A 23391-nucleotide genomic window follows, 5' to 3' on the forward strand; every position below is an offset into this window, starting at 1 on the left:
GACATGAGAAATAGGGATTCAAACCACCCCCCAGAAGTCAAGCCATGAGCCATGTGGAGACCCACCTGTTAATATGGTTGCCAGCTCTCCAACCTGCGTGACACCACCCTCCTCTCACTGTCAGGTGTATGATGCATTAAATTCAGGGTGTAGGCTGTGGGGGTGCGAATTGGAGCAGCCAAACCAGCAATCAGCACAAAAAGTGCCATGACCCTGCCCGGCGTTGGCATCATCATTCCCAGACCCCCGCAGACTCTGACTAGGAATGTGAATGTGCCCAATGTGCAAAATGTGTACGCTGTAGGTAATGAAAATGTTCTGAGTGTGTAATGGAGGAGGTTAGACTCCTGTGGACCAGGCTAGTATGGCTAGAAGACCACAAAGAAAAGGGGACAGCCGTACCCCGCCCCACTGCTAAAATCGCCCAGGACACCAGACTTTTCCTACCAAGCTGTTAAAGGGACAGTGTATTATTTAGCGCCATCTAGTGGTGAACTAATAATTAATTCATTTTAAAAACCCACTAATGGAAGCCGTATCATTCATTTGAGAAAAAAAAACGGACTAAAAAAAAAACAGAAAATGATTTTATAAAACAGGGGGGAAATGACTCAGGAAAAACAGGGGGGAAATATTCAGAAAAACTGGTAAAAAAAAAAATATATATATAAATAAATGAAAAAAATACTCAGAAAAACAGGGGCAAATATTCAATAAAAATGTTTTTTTTATTTTTATTTTTTATTTAAAAACAAAGCTCCCCCAAAAAAATAGTCAGGAAAACAGCTGTTTTTTTTTTTTTTCACAGTAAATGCAATACGCTTCTGTAGAAAATATTTTTAAAAAAGCATAGCTCCCCAAAAAATTTGTCAGAAAAAGAGGATTCCCCCCAAGAGAATTCAATGTGCTTCCGTACTAACAATATGCAAACCTGCAAAACAATTTCCACTTTATGACATAGATGACACATCAAGCTATTTTAAGCTTGGGAAAAAAAATCTTCTTATATCTGTGTCTGTTTCCCAGGGCAACAGCCTTCGGCGTCCTGAATGCTTTCTGTAAGCTGGCGGCGGTTCTCGGCAGCTCCATCTTCGCCAGTTTTGTGGGCATCACCAAAGCCATCCCCATCCTGCTGTCATTTGCCGCACTGATCTGCGGCGGCATGGTTGCCCTCAGACTGCCTGACACACGAGAGAAAATTCTCCAGTAAGGTCACTTGAGGTCCAGGAATGAAAGCGAGCGTTGAAGACATTCTGTATTTGCTTGATGTTGAAGTCTTGGCAGCACCAATTGACTTTTATTGCACTTTTCTTTCCAAAGCAAGGATAGAAACACCTAACACTTTTCAAAATCAAAATGCCATCTTCTAATGTTTATTTTTCATGTTGACAATGTGTGTTTAGAGAAGCTGATCAGATGTGCGTGATGAGATGTTTTTAAGATCAGAGATGGGTGACGTTGCGATAATGTGTGAAAAGAATATTCCTACACTAATTAAAATGACGGGCACATTCATTATGATGACACAAGTCACATGTTCTAATTGATCATCATTCCACGTTGTCTGTGTTAAATATGTAATGTGAAATGACCTTACAAGGCGATATAAGGATGGAATTGTCTCAGTGACAACAAACTCCATTTTTTATTTAAATTGTGATTAGCTAGAAATCCAGCTGGTCCAAATGTCATTATTTGTTAAATATTAACTCTTTGACTGCCAAAAACGTTAAATAACGTTTCGTAAAATCCTATGGAGGAGTGCCAAAGACGTTAAAAGACGTTTTTTTCAAAACAGGTGAAATTAACCATTTTCTATTGTTGATTACTCAAAAACGGAATAAGGTAGAAACAAACTTTTTTTTTCTGATGAAAGATGAGAGTCCAATCTTGTTTTGGCAGTATGTGTGTTTCCATAGTCCAAACACATAATTTTCTATGGACCTTGAAAGATCAGTCAAAATGCTTAAAATCGGCTGGCACCCACGGCATCCCTTTTCTGAAAATGTCTGGCAGTCAAAGAGTTAACCTGTTTCAGTTCTATTGACTGGAATTACTGGTACATGTAGGGCAGAATAAACGATGCTAATTGAAGAAAAGTATTCTTAAATTTATGGCTACATCACACGTATACCTTTGGCCAGAATTTTGCCAAATATCAAGTTTTTATAACCATAGTCGGTTATGTATTATAATTTATAGCTGCTTTACATTGAGGATGTTTATTTTTATACTGACACTATTAGATAGGTGTAATATGTTAAATATTCATCCATATATTTGATAGATATCCTGTGGATGACCATTCAGACACATACAGACTGTCACTGAATGGGAAATGAACCCACTGCACTGTCAATGACTTCATTTTTGTGTGTGTGTGTGTGTGTGTGTGTGGTTGCTGCAAATAAACAAATTTGCAAAAAAAAATACTTAAATGAATTTTACTTATTTGCATGCCCAACATTTGAATGAAGTAAATCTCTAGTAGTGTCAGTCAAAAATAACATGCGTACCTTTGTAAAGGAAAAACATTTAATACAATTTATGAAATCCCGAACATGTGCAGGTGTGTCTAATGTCTAAACTGTTTTTTTGTTAACAGGCATGTGATAGTTGCATTCCAAGCAGCTCATACAATTGATTTATCAACACACTAACTACGTAAGCCATATACAAACGCATACGAAAGAACGCTTCATGTGTGGGTGATGGAGCGAAATGTTATTTTTCTTGTAAAATGTTGATGTTGATGTATTTATTGCAAGTGGTTCTGTTTGGTTGTGTAAGTGACTAACTGCATGTTTGTCTAACGTTCTCTTGTTTGTATGTCTGTCAACATGTGCACCTTTAAAAAATGTCCTCACCTGGTCTTTGCTTCCTCTAAAGTCTAAATCATTCATCTTTCTGCATATGACTCACATCTCATATTGGGTTACAAGTGACACTTACATGTACATGTATGGAGACTAGGGTTTGTTGTCACATGGCTAAATTGTCACATTGCAATTATCTTCTCGACCAGAGGGCGCAACAAAAAGTGGCATGCTAGTTTTTGTCATATATAAGGTCACATCCTGTCAAACTGAGAAGAGAATAATTGTGAGCTGAGCTGCAGTCCAGTAAACGTCATGGCTCAGCCATTGCTCTGTTTTAAGCTATTATTAAACTAGAGCTAGCATTAGCCAATATGGTTGTTTGCGGCAACATGTCTCAGTTACTTTGGGGTTAGTTGTCACGTAACATATATAAAAGGAATGGGCCAATGAAAAATGCATCACTGGCCTGAGTCATTGCTCTGGTTTAAACTAACATTTAACTAGAGCTAGCATTAGCCAACATGGTAATTTGGGGCAACATGTCTCAGTCACTTTGGGATTAGTTGTCACGTGACAAAGAAATGATCAACTTTATGTCTGACTTCAATGTTCACTTTCAAGTAAAACAAAAAAATGGGAGAACAACATTAAGTTGGTCCTTATTTCATTAGCTCTCAAATCCAGTGTGACATCTTACTCCATGTAGTGAGACAACATACCCAATGTCAAAAGTTCACACTCTCTTTTTGATTGCTTTAACTCTGCACTGACACAAAATATGAAAATGACATCAATACAAAAAATATTCCTGAGACTTTGGTCTTACATCTGGTACACATTTTGTTTAAATATATAAAGGTGGAAAAAGTGTGACATCAAGCCCTGGTCTCCTCATACTCGGCATTCTCCAAAGACAAAAAATAAGCTGATCTCACTTTGTTGCTTAGCTCTGGTTGTGTCGTTTCAAGGATGACCTCTGATGACACTTGGTCACTTGCTGTGTGCAGATCTACGAGCTTTAGGTGAACATACATGAGCTGTTACCAAACAAAAACATACATAACAGAGGATACTACTGTAGAATCAACACTTTCATCACGCCGCTTTGCTTCAATTCAGTGAGTGAACTTAAGGTTGGTTACCTGCCACCTCTGCAGTCTGCATGTCGACTTGGCCATTGCAGCATGTACAGTAGGACATAATTAACAACATACATGTCAGACATAACAGCAGCGCAATCCCCACGGTGTAAGAGAAGCTTCTGACAACCTGAAAGCATCCAAAACAAACAGAGCAATACTCTTGACGTTCTATCATTTTGCTGTAGCTGCTAAATTTAATTTTGCAAATACTTATGATGAATCGTCAAATATTTTGTTAAGGGTTTCAGAAAAGTAATCAGAATCTTGTTACCGCAAAGTCTATTTATTCCCTTGAAAATATTCCACATCATTACAACACAGTTAATGAGCCAATCAAATGCAAATTTTGTTTTAAGTTTTCAAATTTCGGTTGTTTGCATATTTTTTTTTATCTTGCTGATTTTTTTATATTTTATACAATTGTGCTATCAGCAGTTATTTGACTTTCAATCATAATTGCTGTTGCAATGTGGCGCAAAAAAAAGAGAGAGAAGCAAATCAGCAAATGTTGAGAGTATCTTGATTTCATTTTTGATGTCATAACACCAATAACTAAATTGCTCATGACAGTGGAATAGTACACAAAATATTTACAGATTATTTCTTTCTTTTTTTTTTTCTCGTATCATTATTTTTGTCTGGAACCAAGTGAAAGCGAAGCTCACAGTTGGTTTTGTTCCAAGTGCTAGTGATTGAAATTATTGTTTGTCATTTCATTGGTGGTTCATGGTTTGATTTGATTTCTATTTATTACATGTGTGTATTGGTGGCAATGATAAATCTGATCATTAAAGCAAAATTGTCAGTGCTTTGCCGTCTTTGAACTAGATTGATTAACTCTATGACCAAAACAACACATTCATACACATCCTTTTTACATAATATTGTAATATTTGTGTTAGGCATATGTAACTGTTACTAATAAGAGACTAAAAATAGTGTTGATGTTGATATTGCATCACAAATATTTGCAAATTATTGTGACCAGCTTCAAAACAATCAATGTCTTTTTTTTTTAATGACTAACAACATGTGGGAATGTTCCAGAGACATTACCTCCAAAACCTCTCCAGGGTCTCCTGCAATGCAGACAGCGAAAGCAACGATACATGATGTCCCAAAAGTGTTGGAGGGAGGGGGCCGGTCAATAGCATCATTTGCTTCATCACTCAAAAACTGCTGCATCACGACTGCCACATTAGCTCAGGCACTCTCGTTCTCAACTCCCCAAGAGAATCCAGTGCTTGTATAAGCAGATGGTCTAACAATGAGTCTGAGCATCCTGCTAACAGCAGCCAGGAGCATCTGGCTAGAACATGAAGGTTTTGTGTGGCCTTTCAAGGGTAACCAATCCCAAAACTCACTTCAAATCTCCCCCAAGATCCAATTACCGATTACAAGTCACAGGTCACAACAATAGTGGAGGGAAAGGTTTTAAATTATTTATTCTAGGGATTTTTTTTTAGTATCACAAAAAAAAGGCATTTAAATGGAATTTATTTATTTATTTAAATTTATGAATGAAGGAAAAAAATGAGCTGTAGCACAAAGGGGACTTTTTTCTTCCAGGACAAATGTGCAGGTTCTTGAGCACCACCTCGGGGCAATTATTACATTATTGTGTTATTTCAACAATCCATATTTGAACAAATTTGTTTGTTTTTCCAAAGGTTTATTTAGTAGGCAAACGAATCACAGCTGCGTTCTGACACTTCACTGGTCTGTCTGGCTGTTGAACCAGTCTAGGATCTCCTGTTTGTTCTGTTGTAGCCATTTGATATTGGCTCTGGTCCTCTCCACGGCCTGCTCCACTGCCAGAGTTGCTGAACCAAAGCCTGTGGCACGGTGCTCGCTCACAAAATCCTCCAGCTACCAGAGGAAACATGAGAAATAGTTCAGACACATTCAGGACTAAAATACATGACTTTGGTTCATATTGACACACCTGTTGTAAGTGGGCAGGTGTGGAAAACCTTGCTGTGACGTCATGAATTATCGAGGCAAAATGGAAGGAGCCCGCACTGTATCTAGAAAGAAGAATACAGTGACTTGTGGGAGATAGCGGACAGCAAAATTAAGAACATCATTTGGTCTTTAAATTTAAAGCTGCAATATGGAACTCGCCCCGCCCCCCCAAAAAATACAGTTTACAGTCTAGTGATGGGAAAATGAAGCTTCATGAAGCATTTGCAATATATTTTACTCCTCTAGATGGTGATCTTGGTTTAAAGATAAAGGCTAGTGCAATGGAATGTGATTACATGTCCACTTGCATCTTGAAACAAAGAGTGCCATCTTGAGGAGTAAAAAAAGGTGCTTCATGAAGCTTCATTTTGCCATCACTTGCGATTCGAAATTGAATATTCTACATTCAGTAGCCTTAAACAGGAACAGGTTAAACCCCATCCATTTTGTTTCCCTTATCTTGTTCAAAAGGATTCCCAGGTCAGATTGTGAGACTCGCTACAGTAGGGGTCTCAAAAACTTATGCCATTTGTGGCCAGCAAGACAATATTTTGCAGCCCCCCCACTTGGCATCAAAGTTTAAATGTCAGAGTGGCCCCCACGTTTTGCCGCGTTGTTGTCCGGGGTGATTTCTTGTCTGTTTTGTTTTGAAATCACTTGTGGGCTACCGTACAGTAGCGCAGGCTCATGACAGCCTTCAGCCAAACACAATTCTGAAGATAGCAAGTATGGTCCTAGCCATGTCTTTTCAAAACTTGCTGTGAAGTAAAAGTTTGGCGGCGAGAACCGCCCTACTGGCACGGTTGGGGCACTCATATATTGGGGGTACCGCTGGAATTGAATTTGCTTGTAAGTAATTTTGCTTGTAAGTCATCATTGCTCTCTGTCACAAACAAACTCAAATTTAATTACAGCATGGGAAATGTTAAACCAAAAAAAACGGAAGATGAAGAAAAGACAGATTATGATCAAATTCAATTCATCACATTCAGTAAGACACAAACACGCATTAGTGTATAATACTTACTGAGTGAACATGTACTCCCATTGTACCCTAACAAAGTTCCATGCTAATTCCTGACCCAATCTGTTGCTGGCCACAGCCCCAATGACTGTAGCGGCGTCCTGCCTACGGATCATAGCTGGCTTTAAGGTGTATGAGAGATATCTACAAAATGAGCCATCACAGCCATTAAAAACAGATCAAATCCAATTCACTTCATTTGTATTCAAAGCATGAATGAATAAAATGTGCTCACCTTTCCAGCAATTGTGTGTTGTGGGTACAGGCCAGGGCAGACATCAGCTTATGAGCCTCGCTGGCTACAGATGCATTCTTGAACTGAGCCCAGCCAAACTCCCACTCTGCCTTGTCACCAGATGCGATGGCCCTGCAGTATACGGCTTCCCGCAGGTGTCGATGGATCCTGGCAAGAGAAATACAAAGTTTGATTTCATTTTATATGTTTGTTCTAGGGGTGACAGGTGATGAATTTTTTTTAGCGTAATTAATCGCATGACTTCAATAGTTAACTCACTATTGATCGCACATTTTTTTATCTGTTCTAAATGTACAATCAAATATACAATAAAAAAAGTATTCAAAAGTTAACTCACGATTAATCGCACATTTTTTTATCTGTTCTAAATGTACAATCAAATATACAATAAAAAAAAGTATTCAAAAGTTAACTCACGATTAATCGCACATTTTTTTATCTGTTCTAAATGTACAATCAAATATACAATAAAAAAAAATAAATATCCATACTGTTGTTGACATGAAAGTGGAAAATAATGTTAACCTAAAATAAATATATCTGCATCTTTTAGTCATTAATAGATTAATTTTGTAATAATTCATAAAATTGAGTTAACATTTAAAAGATGTAATGTACTGTAAAAAAAAACGAGTGTGATATTGATTTGTGTTGAAGTCATTTTTCTGCCACTGGATGGCATAATTGCATTTGTAAGACGTTGGTGACAGCTCAGTACGTTTTTGTTTTTATATTAAGAGCTCTCTAGTCTTCAACATGAAGTAACTTGGGAAATGCTGCACATTTTTTAAATTGTAAAATACAACTTCACCCCAGTCTCGACAAGTAAATGCATTATTATTGAATTTATGACTGAAAAATGATGGCTGAATAATGTTACGTAGAACACACAAGTTCTGTTGAGGGTTGTCCATCCATTGTTTGAACCATGTGCTGGTCAAGTTCTGGCACTGTGTTATTCCAATCTTGCAGGCCATTTGGATGGCATTCACCTGATTGTACCTGTGAGGGGAAAACAACAACAACATGGCCCTCAGCTTGGTGTGTCATTGGTCCATTTGTTCAGTCTGCCTGAGACTATACCATGTTCATCCGCATCAGCAAATAATCACAGCATCGTGATAACTTACATTGATGTTTCTGCATTTGGCAATTTATTATTATATTATATTATTAGTATGGGATTTTTTTTTAATGTGCTTTAGGTGAACTGATGAATACACACACGCACGCACCCACATGCTCACCCACATACAAAAATATATATATATATATATATATATATATATATATATATATATATATATATGTATATATATTTAAAAAAAAAAAAAAAAAAAAGAGAAAGAAAAAAAACATTTTTTTAAAAAAATAAAAAAAAATTAAAAAGGAGAGCAATGATGATGTCAAATCGAATGAACAATACTGAGCTCTCCTGGAAAATGAAAAAAATAAAAAGCAAATAATCACAGCCTTGATACGGGCTTACCAAGTACTTCATGGATACTTATTACATGGTTCGAATCCTCACTAGTGGAAGTTGGTGACCATTATCTTTCCATCTTTTATGTTCTTGTAATTGAACTTTCCTGCATCTCGCCACAATTAGTCAGAATCCATGTGATATACTCACTGGTCGGTTTGTCTCTGTGGCACCTGGGTCCAGTCTGACGTCATGTTTTTAAAATAGAAGTAAAGAGGTGTGACTAACTTCTTCATGTACGCCTGGAAGTGATTGAGAGAGATGAGTGAAGTAGAAGTTGCAAACTTTTGCTTTCCATAACCTCAACAAACATGACAATGTGTCCGAGTTGTGCTTCAAAGTTACTATTTACGTACCTGCATAGAGTGATAGACCTCAGTTTGGTCCAACATAAGGTAATAATAGTCAAAGTTATTCAAAGCAGTCTGCCAGGGAATGTACTCCGTTTCAGCATACAAATAAGATGTGGTTCTCAAAGCAAGTGAGGGAGAGATGAGCCAAGCTCTGCAAAGTGAACAGAAATGCTTCCGTTTGACTTTTTTAGGAACTATACAATTTATGATTTGGTTGAGAAATAATAAATCTTCTTCATGGATTTCTTTTTTTATATTTTTTCATATGTTTTTGGACGCTATTGTGGGATATTTTAGCGAGGAAACGGTGAATGTTCTTAAATGTCAACGTCAGTCTGTTAATAAATCTGAACATTGCTATTTATTTGTAACCAATTGGTCAACTAAATGTTGTAATGCGTTACAACAAATGACTTGTAAAGGGTTGCAAATTGGGGGGGGGGGGGTATCACAGACATGGTGTTTACCTGGCCAGATTGAAAGCATCATCCATAAGCTGGGCTCTGTTTGTTAGCGGTATAACCTGCACAGGAGATTTTAATGTTCACATAAATAACATGATCGCAATTACATTTATTCTACAAAGACATTAGCGCAAGAAATAATGATTAAAGGCAGAAAGATGAAATAATTGATTAGTGTTTAAATCAGTTTACTGTACCTGATGATCTCTGACAAGCTGAGCCATAAGTCTTTCCCAGTTTCCTAGATCATAATTTACCCGATAATATCCCGTGACGTTGATATTTGCAAGAATCCACAAGCTGTCACTCCTCATCTCCAAGTTCATAGCTGCAAGGGGCAAGGCAGGCAAGGATAAACAGTTCATGATGTGCAGATATGAAAATGTATCCTTTTGCTCCATACCTGTTTTTTTCATCAGCCACCAGATATCTCTTTGGACCTCGCCAGACTTCATCCATTCAATAGAAATGATCCACTCATAGCTAGTGAATTCATGACAAAAGCACATTTTGGATAACAAAAAAAATGAGTAGTGAATATTTAGTCAAATACTAGTTGAAGGATTTATTTTATTAAAAAAAAAAAGTGTGGTAACATACTTGTATGGTGATTCCACAGTGACGCTTGACTCGGTGTCCAGCAAGAAATGCTTCTGAGTTACTTTTCCTGTAGCAGTATCTATGGTAACGACGGGGAAGCCCATCTGGAGTACCCAACGATTCATGATGTCATGAACTCGATGGGGAAGATAAATATTGTTGGCTTCCACCTCCTGTAAACAAAGGTAACGCTCTTTCCATAAACCTGCGGCAGAGTGCATAAACTGGCACATCCCGATTTTCATGGAGGCGCTTGAGCGGTATAAGCCAAGACGGGCATTCTGGCTTTAAGGAAGGTGTGCCCTTGAAGATAGGTGAAATGGCAATTTGGTAACAGAAAGTTGGTCTACTCTACTGGATATGCCTGCTCACCTCGGTCCATGTCTAAAAATTGGCGCAGATATTCTAACCTAACTTTAGTGAATTTGAGTGGGCCACAGGCAGGCAGATTCTGAGCTCGGCGGACATGAGTACTAATGGGTGTTTACATATTTATTTCCAAAATATGTAAACAGCAGGCATCAAATCCTCTAAAATCACTAAATCAGTAGTTGCCAACCTTTTTCAACTTGTGTACCCCTGAAAACTTTAGTCATACCTAGAGCGCACCCTCACTCGTACGTGTTGATTATCCTCAAAAAGTAGAACATATAACACAAACGGTTCTTAAATAAAAATCACTTTATTTCATATCCTTAATTTGAGAATTAGTTTCTCAAGCTTAGTTTTGTTTGTTTGTTTCTTTCTTTCTTTCTTTCTTTCTGAAGGGAAAATAACCATGGTTTGATATGTCCTCATGTAACCTCTTATCTAAGGACATGTTGTTGTCCTGAACTGTTGTATGAATCCAGGTGCCCAACAATTTGTAAATAAAGGGCGGAATCAGCCTGGGAACTCTTCCTTGTTTATACTACAGCCTTCCCTGCTTCGCAAAACATGTTTTCGAAAGTGTCTGAGAAAGGGCTTGGCTAGCCCGGTTTCTCACGCTAACGAATAGGAGCGGCGCTCGGTCCGGACAGAGTCAGCTGTGGAACACGTACGATTGCCCAGCCGTTTTGCAGCTCGTTCTACCCGGACCGTAGGCTCTCCGGTCTAGTGTCAAGGTAAGCGCTGATGATGATCATATTATACTGCTTAATGTTGTAGTGTATTGACTGCTGTTTGTGGCGAGTAAAAGATACAATTATTCTAGCAAAGCGAGTTGTGATTATTGCTGTTTGCGGAGAATAAAAGGTACAATTATTCTAGCAAAGCGAGTTGTGATTATTGCTGTTTGCGGGGAATAAAAGGTACAATCATTGTAGCATAGCGCAGGTGTTGATTACTGTTTGCGGGGAATAAAACGTACGATTATTCTAGCACAGTATAAATGTTGATTGCTGTTTGCGGGGAATAAAAGGCACAGTTATTCTAGCAAAGCATATCAGTCTCTGTGTATTCATTGTTGCCGCCGACCACTCAAGTTCCTGCATAAAAATATAAAGGTGAAGTAGTGTTTTCCACAAAACACTTTCTTTCAGTCTTTCTTTCTTTATTTCTTTCTTTCAAGTATTTATCTGATGTTTTTAAATGAATCCATAAACTACATCACATAACACCTTTGCTTGAGCAAAACCAAACATAAAACGAAACAAATAAATCGGGTGTTTGTGTGTGCAGTTTTCCATGTATTTCACAGCATTGCTAATACAATTCATACATTCATTCATGCCCTTTGACAACACTGAGTTGAGTTGAGTTGAAAATGACTCATCCTGGGAGTTGAACTTGATGTTGAACATAAATCACTCACGATGGCAATTTGATGAAGAATAAGCTGCGACAGATTCAAAACAATCTTTGGAATAGGCTCAGGAATAAGAAAAAAAGAAAAGAAATGCAAGCTCATTACCGTTTGTAAATGATCCCATAGGTCATTTCCTATTGTGTTACTGTAGGAAAAGTGACTCAGGTATTTCTGTAGAAAAAAAGACAAGCACATTATGCTGCATTAGAGAAGCAATTAGTTTTGGGGTTCTGGACAATATTGATGATTATTCTTGATCAGTAAAAATCACTCAAGCAAAACAAAAAATAAGAACATTTATTTGCACAAAGGCACATACATTGACTCCTTGAAGAAAGACGGGCTCAGATAGGAAACCAGACAACATTCTCAAGACTGCTGCACCCTGAAGAATCAGACAGCAACAGAGGAAATTCATTAAGAAAATACAGTTACATTTCCAAATTTGTTTGCAAATGATACTTGTCATGCTTTGGGTTAGGTTTTAGTTAGTTTTTTATTTTACTTTTGTTATGGTTTAGGTTTAGTTTGGTTTCAGTTTGATTTTGTCATGTATTTTTTAGTTTCTGTCATGATCATGTTGTGTTCCGTTTTTCCTTGTGCGTCTCCCTTGGTCTTGTTAAGTGTAATCCTGCCCTTCCTCGTGTCAACCAATCAGTGCCCTCCGCCACTCGTGTCTTGCCCAGGTGTGTCTCGTTTTGTCATTAGTGTGTGTATATATAGTCTCTTGTCTCCCCCCTGTCTGTGTTGATCCATTAGCTTTTCCTCCCGTCAGCTGCCACGGTTTCACTTGCTTGCCTTTTTTTTTGGATGTTGTTGTTTGTCAGCCAGAACCTTCTTTAATTCCTTGTTTTTGTTTAATGAAATCCCTTTTCACTGCAGCTCCTCTGCCTCCTCGCCCTCCTTCCTGGCACTTGGGTCCGCAACCACCACCCCAAGGTAATATTTTTCTCAGATTTTTCTAAATAGTCGATGAATATGACAGTCATCAACCATTAGAGCATGGTTGAGGTGTTTTTGAACAACGTTTACAACGACAACAGATTTTTTTTTTCCAAAAAAAAAAAATAAGAACATTAAAATGCACCCTTCCAAATTATTAGGCACAGGCTGTCAAAACATGACATAGACGGCAAATAACTGAAAATCCTTTTGTTAAATTTGCAGCTTTAGGGGCTCATATTTTTATAATCCAAAGCTTACATTTTAACAGGTCATGTTACAATTTACTGATTTACTACCAAATTCACAATTCTTGCATTGGTTACTGTATTTTTTTTTTTCAACTTGGCGTTGGCTGTACTTCACTCGCACACAGATAAAGGGATGTTTCCCCTAAGTGAAAGCTTCTGTGCATTTTGAAAATGAAGCATCATTAAGCATATTTTTTTTTTTTACTCCTCTAGCTGGTCTCTAGGTTTAAAGATAAATGCCAGTGCAATCTACATTGTTTACACTTCCACTGCGTCTTTGAAACAAAAGTGCCATCTAGAGGAGTAAAAAAAAAAATATATATATATATATATATATATATATAATCTCTCACAAGTCGTCACCCTCTTAAAATAATTGCCACCATTTTTTTTTTGCCTAAATCATCTCCTCAATGATGCAAATGGTTCAATTCTGTGTGCTTCGTGAAAAATTAAGAAAAAAAGATTTAGGCAATTATTTTAAGAAAGCGTCTAAGTGCTTCATGAAGCTTCATTTGTCCATTACTACGGTGAGGAGCCAAGCCCCCATGCCATTTCCAATTGATAACAAAAATAAATAAAAATAAAAACCTTGGTCCCCATCTCATATGGAAACCTGTATGAGTGTGTGGGTGTGTTAAACCTAAACCTTGTTGTATGAAATGGTATCAAACTGCTGACTGATCTGCTCGGGCAGTACGATACTGTCCTCTTTCGAAGACAAAGGATGGGAGGAGGTCAAGGCATCAACTGCAAACGCTCCGTGGATTTTCTTGACAACGATCTGTTCTTTCTAGAACAAAGAAGACGTGATATGTAATCAGTTTCTGGAGTTCACAATACAGATTTATGTAGCAAGGCAGCAAAACTGTCTGCACAAGCACTTTACACAATTGAAAAGAGTAACATTAGCATCAAAGCACAAGTGGGACTGTAACATCTTGAACAAGACAAAAACTTGTCATTGCCTGGGGGGGGGATTAAACCCTGAAATGAGGTTCTCACCAAGCCCCATGTTGGCTCCAAATAGTCAGCTGCCAGATAAGATACATAGGAAGCAAAGCCTTCGTTGAGCCACACCTCATTCCACCATCTCAGGGTCACCAGGTTACCGAACCACTGCATCAGTGAATGACATCACACACCATCAATTGTGAATCATTCAGTCGAAGGCCTCGTTTTAAGTGTGAGAAGGTAAACAGCAGCTGACCATGTGTGCTAGTTCATGAGCAATGATGATGGTCGTGCTCTGTTTATTTTGACTGGAGGAGGTCAAAGGGCTGTACAGCAACTTGGTTTCTCTGTATGTCACCAAACCCCAATTCTCCATCGCCCCATAATAGAAGTCTGGCAGAGCGATTTGATCTATGATATGAGAGAAAGTATTGATTGGACAGTCTTTGGAGGCATCCTCTAATATTTTCACTAACAAAGCATTTAATGTTAGCGTCATTGGCAGTTAAACACTTGCACAATTGAAGAGGTTAAATTTAAGGGGCCAAAAATGATATTGTGGCCAATGGTTCAGATCTAACCCAACTTCCTCAGAGGATAGGTTATGTTGTAATTGTGTTGAAGAAATTCCAATATGGGTCCCGTCACATTGAGCGCATAGTTTCCTTGTCCTTGCTCCATGGCCTTCCTCCGAGCCCAGATGCGCAACTGAAAACACAACCATGTTAGAATTACACACATTATTTCTTAACGTAAAGTTTCAAAGTGAAATGAAAATAAAATATTTTTAGTCACTTTTCAAGAGCTTATAGTTATCCAGTAATTGCAGGCAGCAGGATAGTATGTTCATGTGTAGCTAGCTAAACCCAATAGTTAAGGGTTTTTTTTCCCCATAAAAGTTATTTTCGACTCTAACATGGTAATACATATATAAATGATAAACACATTTATAGGTGCACATGTGACATTATAAAAACTAATCTACTGCCACTAATCAAATATTACCAAAATGTTGCCTTGTGTAGCATTGAGGTGTGTATAGTCTGCGATGACAATGCCCAATAAATATGTTGACATTTTCTTAGTTGGCTCAAATGTGGTCTTTGTCACGGATACGCCATCAATAGTGATGTTAACCGCATCTGAGATGGATACAAACACAAAAGATTGTTCAACAAATGATTGAAAATCAATGCGAGATAATTTCATTTGCAAGGATCGCGAAGGGAGTGAACATAATCCGAGTTGCCAGTTGTGCTTCATTCTCAACCTTCACTATGCCAAAAATGTTTTGTTGTTGGATTATGACTAGAGATGGGACAATGAAGCCTTGTGAAGCTTTTGAGGCTTTCGGCTGATTGATTTGGAAAAAGAGTCGAAGTTTCAAAGCCCCATAAAATAGATCGTACCGGTGACATCTGGTGGTCAGCTGGAGTCATAGCAGCTATAATCTTCAAAGCCTGATTGATTTATATTCATAACATAACACCAGTACATTCAGTCTTACATTTGTGTCTGTCTAATGATCATCAGGTACACATGGAAGTGTTGCAATATTTTGACACTGTACCAGTACTATGGTTCAATGTGATGTCCTGTTACTCATTCGATTTTTATAAACATAATTTGGATATGACACAAGTGCGCTGTGAAGCCAGATGACAAGTATTTCAACATCAGTCTTTGGGAGATGTGACTGAGGGTCTTGGAGAAGCGCTTATAGCAACTCGGTGGAAAATACTTGGGTCAAGCCTGTATCTTCTACACACGATTTAAAAAATAATGCATAATTGGAAACTTTAAATGCATCATTGTGGGAGTACTTTTGTTGGAAACATACCGAATAACTAACTAACGCGCCAAAAGGTTTGAATCAGTTACGTAATTTCCGGTATCTCATTAGCGCGCATAAAGCCGCATACATCATCAGCACGTGATCACGGAGGTTTCATCGGGGCTTTTGATACATTGTTTCGAGCAGTCTGTCTCACTCGGCTGACACATGCTCCGGAGTCTCAGTGTCAAACGTCCCATCTCTAATTATGACTATTTTAATTTGGTTATTATTTTTTTTATTTGTACTTAGTAGTAGGGCTGTGCATGAATCGGCAAATGGTAAACAAATATGCAAACGTGCATATTTAATTTACACAGAACACATTAAAAGATTTCAATTATTTAAAATAATTTATGTGTAATTCAAGTGTAAGGCAAAAGTTCAAACTGACCTGTTTTAATGTCATTGGACAGGGCTACAGTTTCAGGTGGATGGAGGAGAGTTATGTAGAAAACAGCTTTCATAGCTGGTTCATCGAAACAAGGAAAGGTTTTTCTGGCATGAGTTGGATGCATCTGAGAGCTAGCAACAATCCTGTGAATAAGTTATCATCATTCTGAGCGTCTGACCTGACCTCACTCAAAACACATCTTAAAAGATTGCCCGGAAATGTACAGTAGATCTTACCTCCTGGCTCCATCCTCCACATATTCACTTCTGTAAAGGCCAGCTAAGTCGTCAGCCAGCTCTCCGGTGAACTCGGTGTGCAGAAGATACGTCCCTCCTTGAGTTAAGACGCCATTTAGCTGAACTACCAGGTACTGTGTCTTTGGCTGCAACCAGGTGGATGCAACACTTGGAACAAAACCATCGCCTGCGTGAAAATAGACATCTTAAAAGTGAGAATGCACGCTAATACTTGAAACCATGCCGTGACGTCGCTTGCCTTCAGTGCAAGCGACGCAGGTTCACTTCTCGAGACCATGTTTGTGTGTGTGAAAAAGTGAGTAAGTGTGGACAAAAAAAAGAAAACCTATTAAAAAAAGTTAGAAAAACAACAACAAAAACTTGAAACCATGCCCTTGACTGGTCACCAAACCACATTACACACTCTAATTCAAACCTACTGCCAATAGAGCCTTTGTTTAACCCAAGGCTGGACTGGCCATCTGGCATAAATGGCAGATGCCCAGTGCTTTTTAATAATTATTTTTCCACAATTTAGAGGGACCTGTCCGTTAATCCAGTTCGAATATATATATATAGCAAACTGAAACCTCATCAATAAACATCAGAGGTGGAACTACACAGTGACGTGTGGTGAGGTTAGGCAAGGTCAGCACTGCCTACTCCAGGTTAAAATGAAAGTTGAAACTGTTTGGCTTTTTCTATTTATTTTAATTATTATTATTTAATTAATTTCATTTCAGAAAGCCTACACTACCTATGTGATTTTCATACCTCAATTAAAAATGACTCATTACTTCGTCTGGCCTGCAGGCAAAAATTCTGCAAAAATTATCCTCCTGAAGGCAAACCGCTACTGTGCTTTTCCCAGCCCTGTCCGCGTAGAGATGTGTGTTTGCGCATGCGTAGTCAGTTTCCCAGTAGAAAAGTCCTTTACGCAAATAGGCAGATCGCTACGCAGCCTTTTTACGTCGCTGGATTAGTCCTATGCGAACTTACGTTCGCGCAGTGCATTCGTGAATTCAAAACACACAGCAAAGCGGTAAGATGATGCCACTTTGGAGAATATAAAACTATTTTCACGCCTTTCTGTTGAGGGAAAACGCCATCTTTTGAAGCATGGGAGACCAACGCATTTGCTACCGGATCTTCAGCAAAGTAAGGGACAAAGAATTATTCGTACTTTTCACAAAGAATGGTGCAAAAGGAAAGATTGGCTTTGTGGATGTGCTTCGATTAACTTAACTTGGTATTTGCCATTGCTAGCTTGATTTTGTGAGGAATTAGGCTGTTTTACAGGGAGATATTGACTTTATGACATTCTTTCCGGGCGTCCTAGCGGGTTTGAAATGGTCCATTTTTCGTTGTGCGGCAAATGGGAGGCCGAGTGCACTGCAACGTTTACTGTGGCTGGAGGACTGTGCAGTGACTGACGGTGGCCCCAGAACTTTTTACCTGAGTGGCAAGTGTTGAGCTGCCGCACCGGAGGTGATGGGTACGAACCCCGCTTGAAAAAAATAAAATAAAGATTGCAGAGCAAAACATGTAAGACTTCAAAAGAGAGTAATTTTTTTATTAATTTTTTTCTACCCATATTGAGGAGGCATATGTTAAAATAGAATGAACGTATGGCATCTTGTATCTGAGTATTAAGTATCTCGAGGTCAGGCTGAGTGTCCTCTTTTTTTGGGAAATGAAAATATGGTCACCCTGGGATATGTTGTACACTCGCCTGCCGACACACAAATTTGTCATTGGTGTGTGCGTCACAATTTGCGAGTGCCTGCCTACCCAAACCTAGAGCTCACTGCACGTCACTGGAACTACATGTTAGGCAGGAGTCAGGCTGGGCCGCGCCGGTGGGCCTAAGTCAAAACGGCAGGGCCGATTATTTTTTTTTGTGCCAGTCCAGCCCTGGTTTAACCTAACGTGCAATGCGGCATGCGCTGTGCATAAACACGGACACACGATCAAGGTGGAAGGCAGTCTCCAAGTCCCCAGCCACGACCACATTTACATCATGTACAATTAGAGATCGTCTAGCAGTTCTTTTTTTACTGTAAATGCACTTTGCGCACGCAAATCTCCTCCATGAACTCCAGCAAGTTCTTCCACCATGTTGGCCGTGCCTTGCTCTGCTGAACTTGATGCCCGAGCCACCTAATCTGGCTCCTTTCGATTCAGAGGAGCCTTACTCCAAGATAAGCAAGTTTCTCACTAGTTCTATGAAAGAGCTTAGACACCTGGGTGGAGTTAACTTATCTCGGTTAATTGTATTCGTGAGTTTGTTCAATTCACAACTCATGATCATGGGGAGGTTGGCTAAAGCTAGATTGAGAATTTTGCCTTTCCGCTTGTTTTTTCCCCCAAGACATGCTTAACTCCACATACATTGCAATAAACAAATAATAAACAATAATTAAAATACTATAGCTCAAGGTCTGAGCGGCATAATAGAACACACAATATAATCCATTTTTTTCAGTATGTGTCAATGTTTTTGTGAATGTACCTGAAGCAAGAAGCAGGGCAATGTGTTTGTTCTCCAGCAAAGTGTAGTTGAGCTTGTTGGAGTGGATCAGGACCAGATTGGTTTCAGTTGCACACTCAAACGTCACAGTAGAAGAACCTGATGGGAAAAGGCAACACAGTGCAGCAAATATTTGAGTACTTGGTTAACAAGGTTACATTTTGAGCTCGTTATTCGGCAGTGTAACACCTTTTGGGTCAATTTAATCAAGGTGCAGGCTCACATAAGAACACATACGATACGGGGGGCCACTTCACAGATCTATGATCTCCCTATAAGCCAACTTTATATCATTTGCCCGTTAAGGTCTGCTTGCAGTATCAGTGCACTAATCGCGTATGGAATGGAGCCGCTTTGATTGGAAGCAAAACAAATGTGTTTTGGCTGTATTCACAAAAATACCTTTTTAAAATGTGCCTCGACGCTCGGTTTGAATAGGTCTGCAAAATTCCAAAACGTAGTCTAGCCGGCCCCTGCGTAAGATTTACACCGCACCTTGCATCAGATATGCACTGGCCATGAAAAAGGAGCCCTTAATGTTTAATTGGGTACGCTTTGTCTGAAATTCACATTTGTTTAATGCTTTTAAGTATGAAAGTGGGGACAACATGCAAAAATAAAAATAAAAAATACAGATCAGCTCTTGATTTTCCAGAGTTTTTGGCCATGACTTGATTCTTACTAAAGCACTGCTTTAATATATATTTTTTTTTTATAGGAAATAAGGGGTGTCAATATACAACAGCAAATGAATGCGAGTCAGCCTTTCTTCGCCCACAGCACCATCTTGTGGTTTACGAAATAGAATAAAAATGCATTGAAAGAGTGTCATCTTTAAACAGCAGTGAATATATTGTGCATAGTGTATCAGCAACGTTTCCCCCAAAACAGCTATTTAATGTTATGACTCACCTGTGAAGAGGTAGAGACCAGAGTTGGGGTCAGGGCTTAGATGAGGCCACAGGGTAATGTTGTATGAGAGAGGGATCAGAGATGTGGGGAGACGGTACCTGACAAAATAACACACAGATGACTTTATTTATTTATTTATTATTTTATTCATTCATTCATTCGTTTATTTTTTTATTTGTATTTGTTTTTTTAATCCACACAAAAAAAGTTACATAGTCATGTACATTAAGTGGATACTGTCTTAACAATAACAAGACATTTATACCAGCAAAAGATAAGATTGAGAGAGAGAGAGATGGAGGGGTGGAGAGGGAGAGAGAAGAGAGGGCGAGAGAGAGAGAAAGAGAGCTAAGCAGTCATGATAACATTAACCGCAGTTGTAAGAGGATATTCAAATATAAAAATACGATAAAGATAAACGACGAGTGATTGACCGGCATTGAATCCAGTATAATCTGCCTTTGTCAAATGGGAAAGTTTTTGTTGTTTTTTTGCTTTCTGCAGGATATATTGTCTTTAAAGATAAAACACATTATGCCATTTCATTTGTTTATATTGTGTGTTCATTTGAAACAATCTTAAATAAATGACCAAAAAAACCTGTACTTCGTATCAGTGTATAAAAAAAATGATCGAATTGTATCCAACAAAATTAGATAGTTGTTTAACTTAATGTTTAGTATTCTATGTGGAGTATATGTTAAGTGGTGTTTTGTGTTTGCTAGGTGACCTAACAACAACTGACTTACCACATAAACAATTTCCATCTACACTTGTAGCTCTTACTATCGCAAAAAAAAAAACAATTCTTGTTAACTGGAAAAATAAACAAACTGAATATCAACCAATGGTCTAACCTCCTCATAAATCACATTTTAATGGAAAAAAAATATCTGCCTCAAATAAAAACCAAATATCAAAATTTATAGAAACATGGTCTACGTATATAGAATTTTTTAACCTAATTCTGGTTACTTGATTCTGCCTGTTAGCGAGAGCCACCACATCGTGATAACTTACATTGATGTTTCTGTATTTGCCAATTTATTATTATATTATATTATTAGTATGGGATTTTTTTTAATAGGTTTTAGGTGAACTAATGAATACACACACACTCGCACGCACGCACATACTCACCCACATGCCCCCCCCCAAAAAAAAAAAATATATATATATATATATATAAAATAAAATAAAAAAGAGAGCAATGATGACATGTCAAATCAAATGAACAATACTGAGCTCTCCAGTAAAAAGAAAAAAAAGTGGTGTTTTGGGCCGTGTGTGTGTGTGTTTTACAGCAAATTTACTGACAAAGAAAAAAAAGGATGTCCTATCAAGATTACTACTGTAAACTGTTGGACATCTTCTGAGGCCCATAATCCTACCTGTCCCAAGGAGCAGCAACATCATCACCTTCATCTCCTCCTGTCAGGGCAATAGTCCACAGCGTGATAATGGTTGCTGCAGAGACAAGAGCTAAGAGCACACACAGAATACAAAACTTGCTGACCCGACGTATTTTTTCCATCACCTAATAAACAACACAAACACAAGGTTCACCAAAAGGCATCATTCCTCTAGTCACAGTGTAATTAAAGCAAAAGGCTATTTTAGCCAAAGCACGCTTACTTTCCAGGGCCTTAGATCCAAAATGGCAAAAACAAGTGAAAGTCAGCACTCTGCAGTTATACTCCCTTTTTCCTTCTTAATTCCCCCCGTCTCACTGTATGCAAGGCAACGGATGACGTATTAGGACAGAGTAATGATATAAACAGCTGACAAGCATTGACTCCAGGGAGTGATAAGAGTAGTTTACAATGTTATCTTTAACAATGTCCGGTGCATGTTCCCACGGCCTCGTGAAATGCAAAGATGTGTTTCCTTCATCACGGTGATCATAATTCACTCTTTAGTTATCCCCATCGTAAACTTGTTGAAAATAAACATTGCTGTTATTGTTTCAGTCAGAGTATACAGCAGAGATGAGAAATATCATTCGAGAAAGTAAAAACTCTGCCACAGTTTGGTTGTCGCCACAGGTGCTTCTACTCACCCGAGCTTGTTTTTTACCTGCCAGTTGCACCTGTGGATAAACCCAAACTGTGGCGGGGCATTTTATTTAATTTTAGATTTGCTGAAACAACGTGACGTTTGGAGGCGTAATGGAACGCGAAAGGCAACTATCACGTGACATCCTGATTCTGAGACCGCGATTCGAAACACAAGTTCCGACTGGGTTATGGTACGAACCAAAACACAGTTTAGATTTCGCCATCACTAGTTTTAATTATTTTTTGCTCAGTCCATTTTTTTGATTTGGTGTTAAGGTTGCCAAACCAGCAGCGAAGAGAGAAAGTCAACACAGATTCAATGCATGATTTGTCAAATCAAAGACTTATCGATGTGGAATGAAAGAGGAATAAAATTATTTGTCCTCTTTGCGTGTTCCAAAACTTGAAGACAGATTTAATGTAAGAAAAAACACCTTTGCAAAAATTAATTTAATCTAACAGAGATCTCTGGACATCGTGACATGCTCCGAACATCACATAACAGGTGGAACTTCAGAGTGCCGAATGTGTCTCTTCCGCGTGTAAAATGGCTTCTTATAGTTAAAACCGACCGCCTCTCTTTCATTTGTAGACAAAACATACTCTCTGGGTACTTTTCCATGAGCGATGGCGAAAACGGAGTCAGGTGTGGGCGTATGTTCGAGACAGATTCTGTTCAAGGACTAAATGTGTTTTCGCACAAAACGCTGAGAAGGAATTTTTTAGACTAAATAATATGTCCCACCTTAAGGTCAAATTATACCGAGATCAACACCACCTGCTATCCACGTCCACAAAACATTTCGACAAGGTTAATATAAAGAATTAAAATGTTAACAATGTATAACAATGGTTAATAAATGAAATGAAGTATTAAAAATGTTATAATATCTAACAGGAACTAGGAAAGTTTCAGACAGGACAGTCGTTGCTGGACCTTTTTTTTTAAGATTGTCTGAGCGGCAAGTAAAATTTAACTTATTGTTCCAAGATCCTGCTTGTGAGGCTTCATGTGCACACAAACCCCCCTTGTGGCCAAAATTAAAACTCTAGTTTGAACTACTTAGCCTTTTTGCTCTCTTGCAACAATGTTGGTTTAGTAATAATTACACATGCTTTAGTTGCTAATTAGCATTTTTTTTTTTAAATTTACTTGTAATTGAGTAATATTTGTTTTGTGTATTATTAATTTGGGTATTGATTTTTACACTTCCTGAACCCGTGACAAGTGTCACACGCCATCTGTGACGTCATTTGGTCGGAATGAATCATGCCTCGATACGCGCTTCTTCAATTTCTTTCTGGATTACTCGACATGCTCCAAAGCCTCGGCACAAATTTACGTCCCATCACTACCTCGAGGATCGGAATTGGGGAACCCTAACATAC

At 38.4% G+C, this 23391-nt stretch overlaps 3 protein-coding genes across 6 annotated transcripts in view; 2 read left to right on the plus strand and 1 right to left on the minus strand.

Annotated features, from left to right (window-relative positions):
• The window catches only part of LOC144053847 (synaptic vesicle glycoprotein 2B-like), a 38532-nt gene extending 33763 nt beyond the window's left edge, over positions 1-4769 (plus strand). The window contains exon 15 of the mRNA XM_077568694.1: positions 1027-4769. Coding sequence (XP_077424820.1) covers positions 1027-1210 — 184 coding nt within the window. The 3' untranslated portion in view covers positions 1211-4769. The remainder of the gene's footprint in view (positions 1-1026) is intronic.
• A 522-nt stretch (positions 4770-5291) lies between these two features.
• Positions 5292-22026, minus strand: LOC144053983 (aminopeptidase N-like). Of its 4 annotated transcripts, none has more exons than XM_077568960.1 (24): positions 21581-21636; positions 21337-21482; positions 19946-20043; positions 19016-19132; positions 16504-16690; positions 16268-16410; positions 15045-15181; positions 14621-14747; positions 14296-14450; positions 14091-14204; positions 13735-13878; positions 12212-12277; positions 11998-12063; positions 10107-10279; positions 9910-9989; positions 9704-9834; positions 9510-9565; positions 9046-9193; positions 8840-8931; positions 8098-8208; positions 7186-7353; positions 6954-7094; positions 5907-5988; positions 5292-5830 (listed from the first exon to the last, which is right to left on the minus strand). In XM_077568960.1, the coding sequence occupies exons 2-24, from the start codon at positions 21477-21479 to the stop codon at positions 5675-5677; spliced, it is 2835 nt and encodes a 944-aa protein (XP_077425086.1). In that variant the 5' UTR covers positions 21480-21482; positions 21581-21636; the 3' UTR covers positions 5292-5674. The 4 variants fall into 4 exon arrangements, with proteins under 4 accessions (XP_077425086.1, XP_077425089.1, XP_077425088.1 ...); XM_077568963.1 differs by lacking the exon at positions 21581-21636 and adding an exon at positions 22022-22026 and having other exon boundaries at positions 5295-5830; positions 21337-21427; XM_077568962.1 differs by lacking the exon at positions 21581-21636 and adding an exon at positions 22005-22014 and having other exon boundaries at positions 5295-5830; positions 21337-21427.
• The window catches only part of dnaaf4 (dynein axonemal assembly factor 4), a 42223-nt gene continuing 31490 nt past the window's right edge, over positions 12659-23391 (plus strand). The window contains exon 1 of the mRNA XM_077568965.1: positions 12659-12831. Within this exon, the coding sequence (XP_077425091.1) occupies positions 12753-12831 (79 nt within the window). The 5' untranslated portion in view covers positions 12659-12752. The remainder of the gene's footprint in view (positions 12832-23391) is intronic.

This window comes from Vanacampus margaritifer, chromosome 6, assembly GCF_051991255.1.
Source record: "Vanacampus margaritifer isolate UIUO_Vmar chromosome 6, RoL_Vmar_1.0, whole genome shotgun sequence".
Classification (NCBI taxonomy): domain Eukaryota; kingdom Metazoa; phylum Chordata; class Actinopteri; order Syngnathiformes; family Syngnathidae; genus Vanacampus; species Vanacampus margaritifer.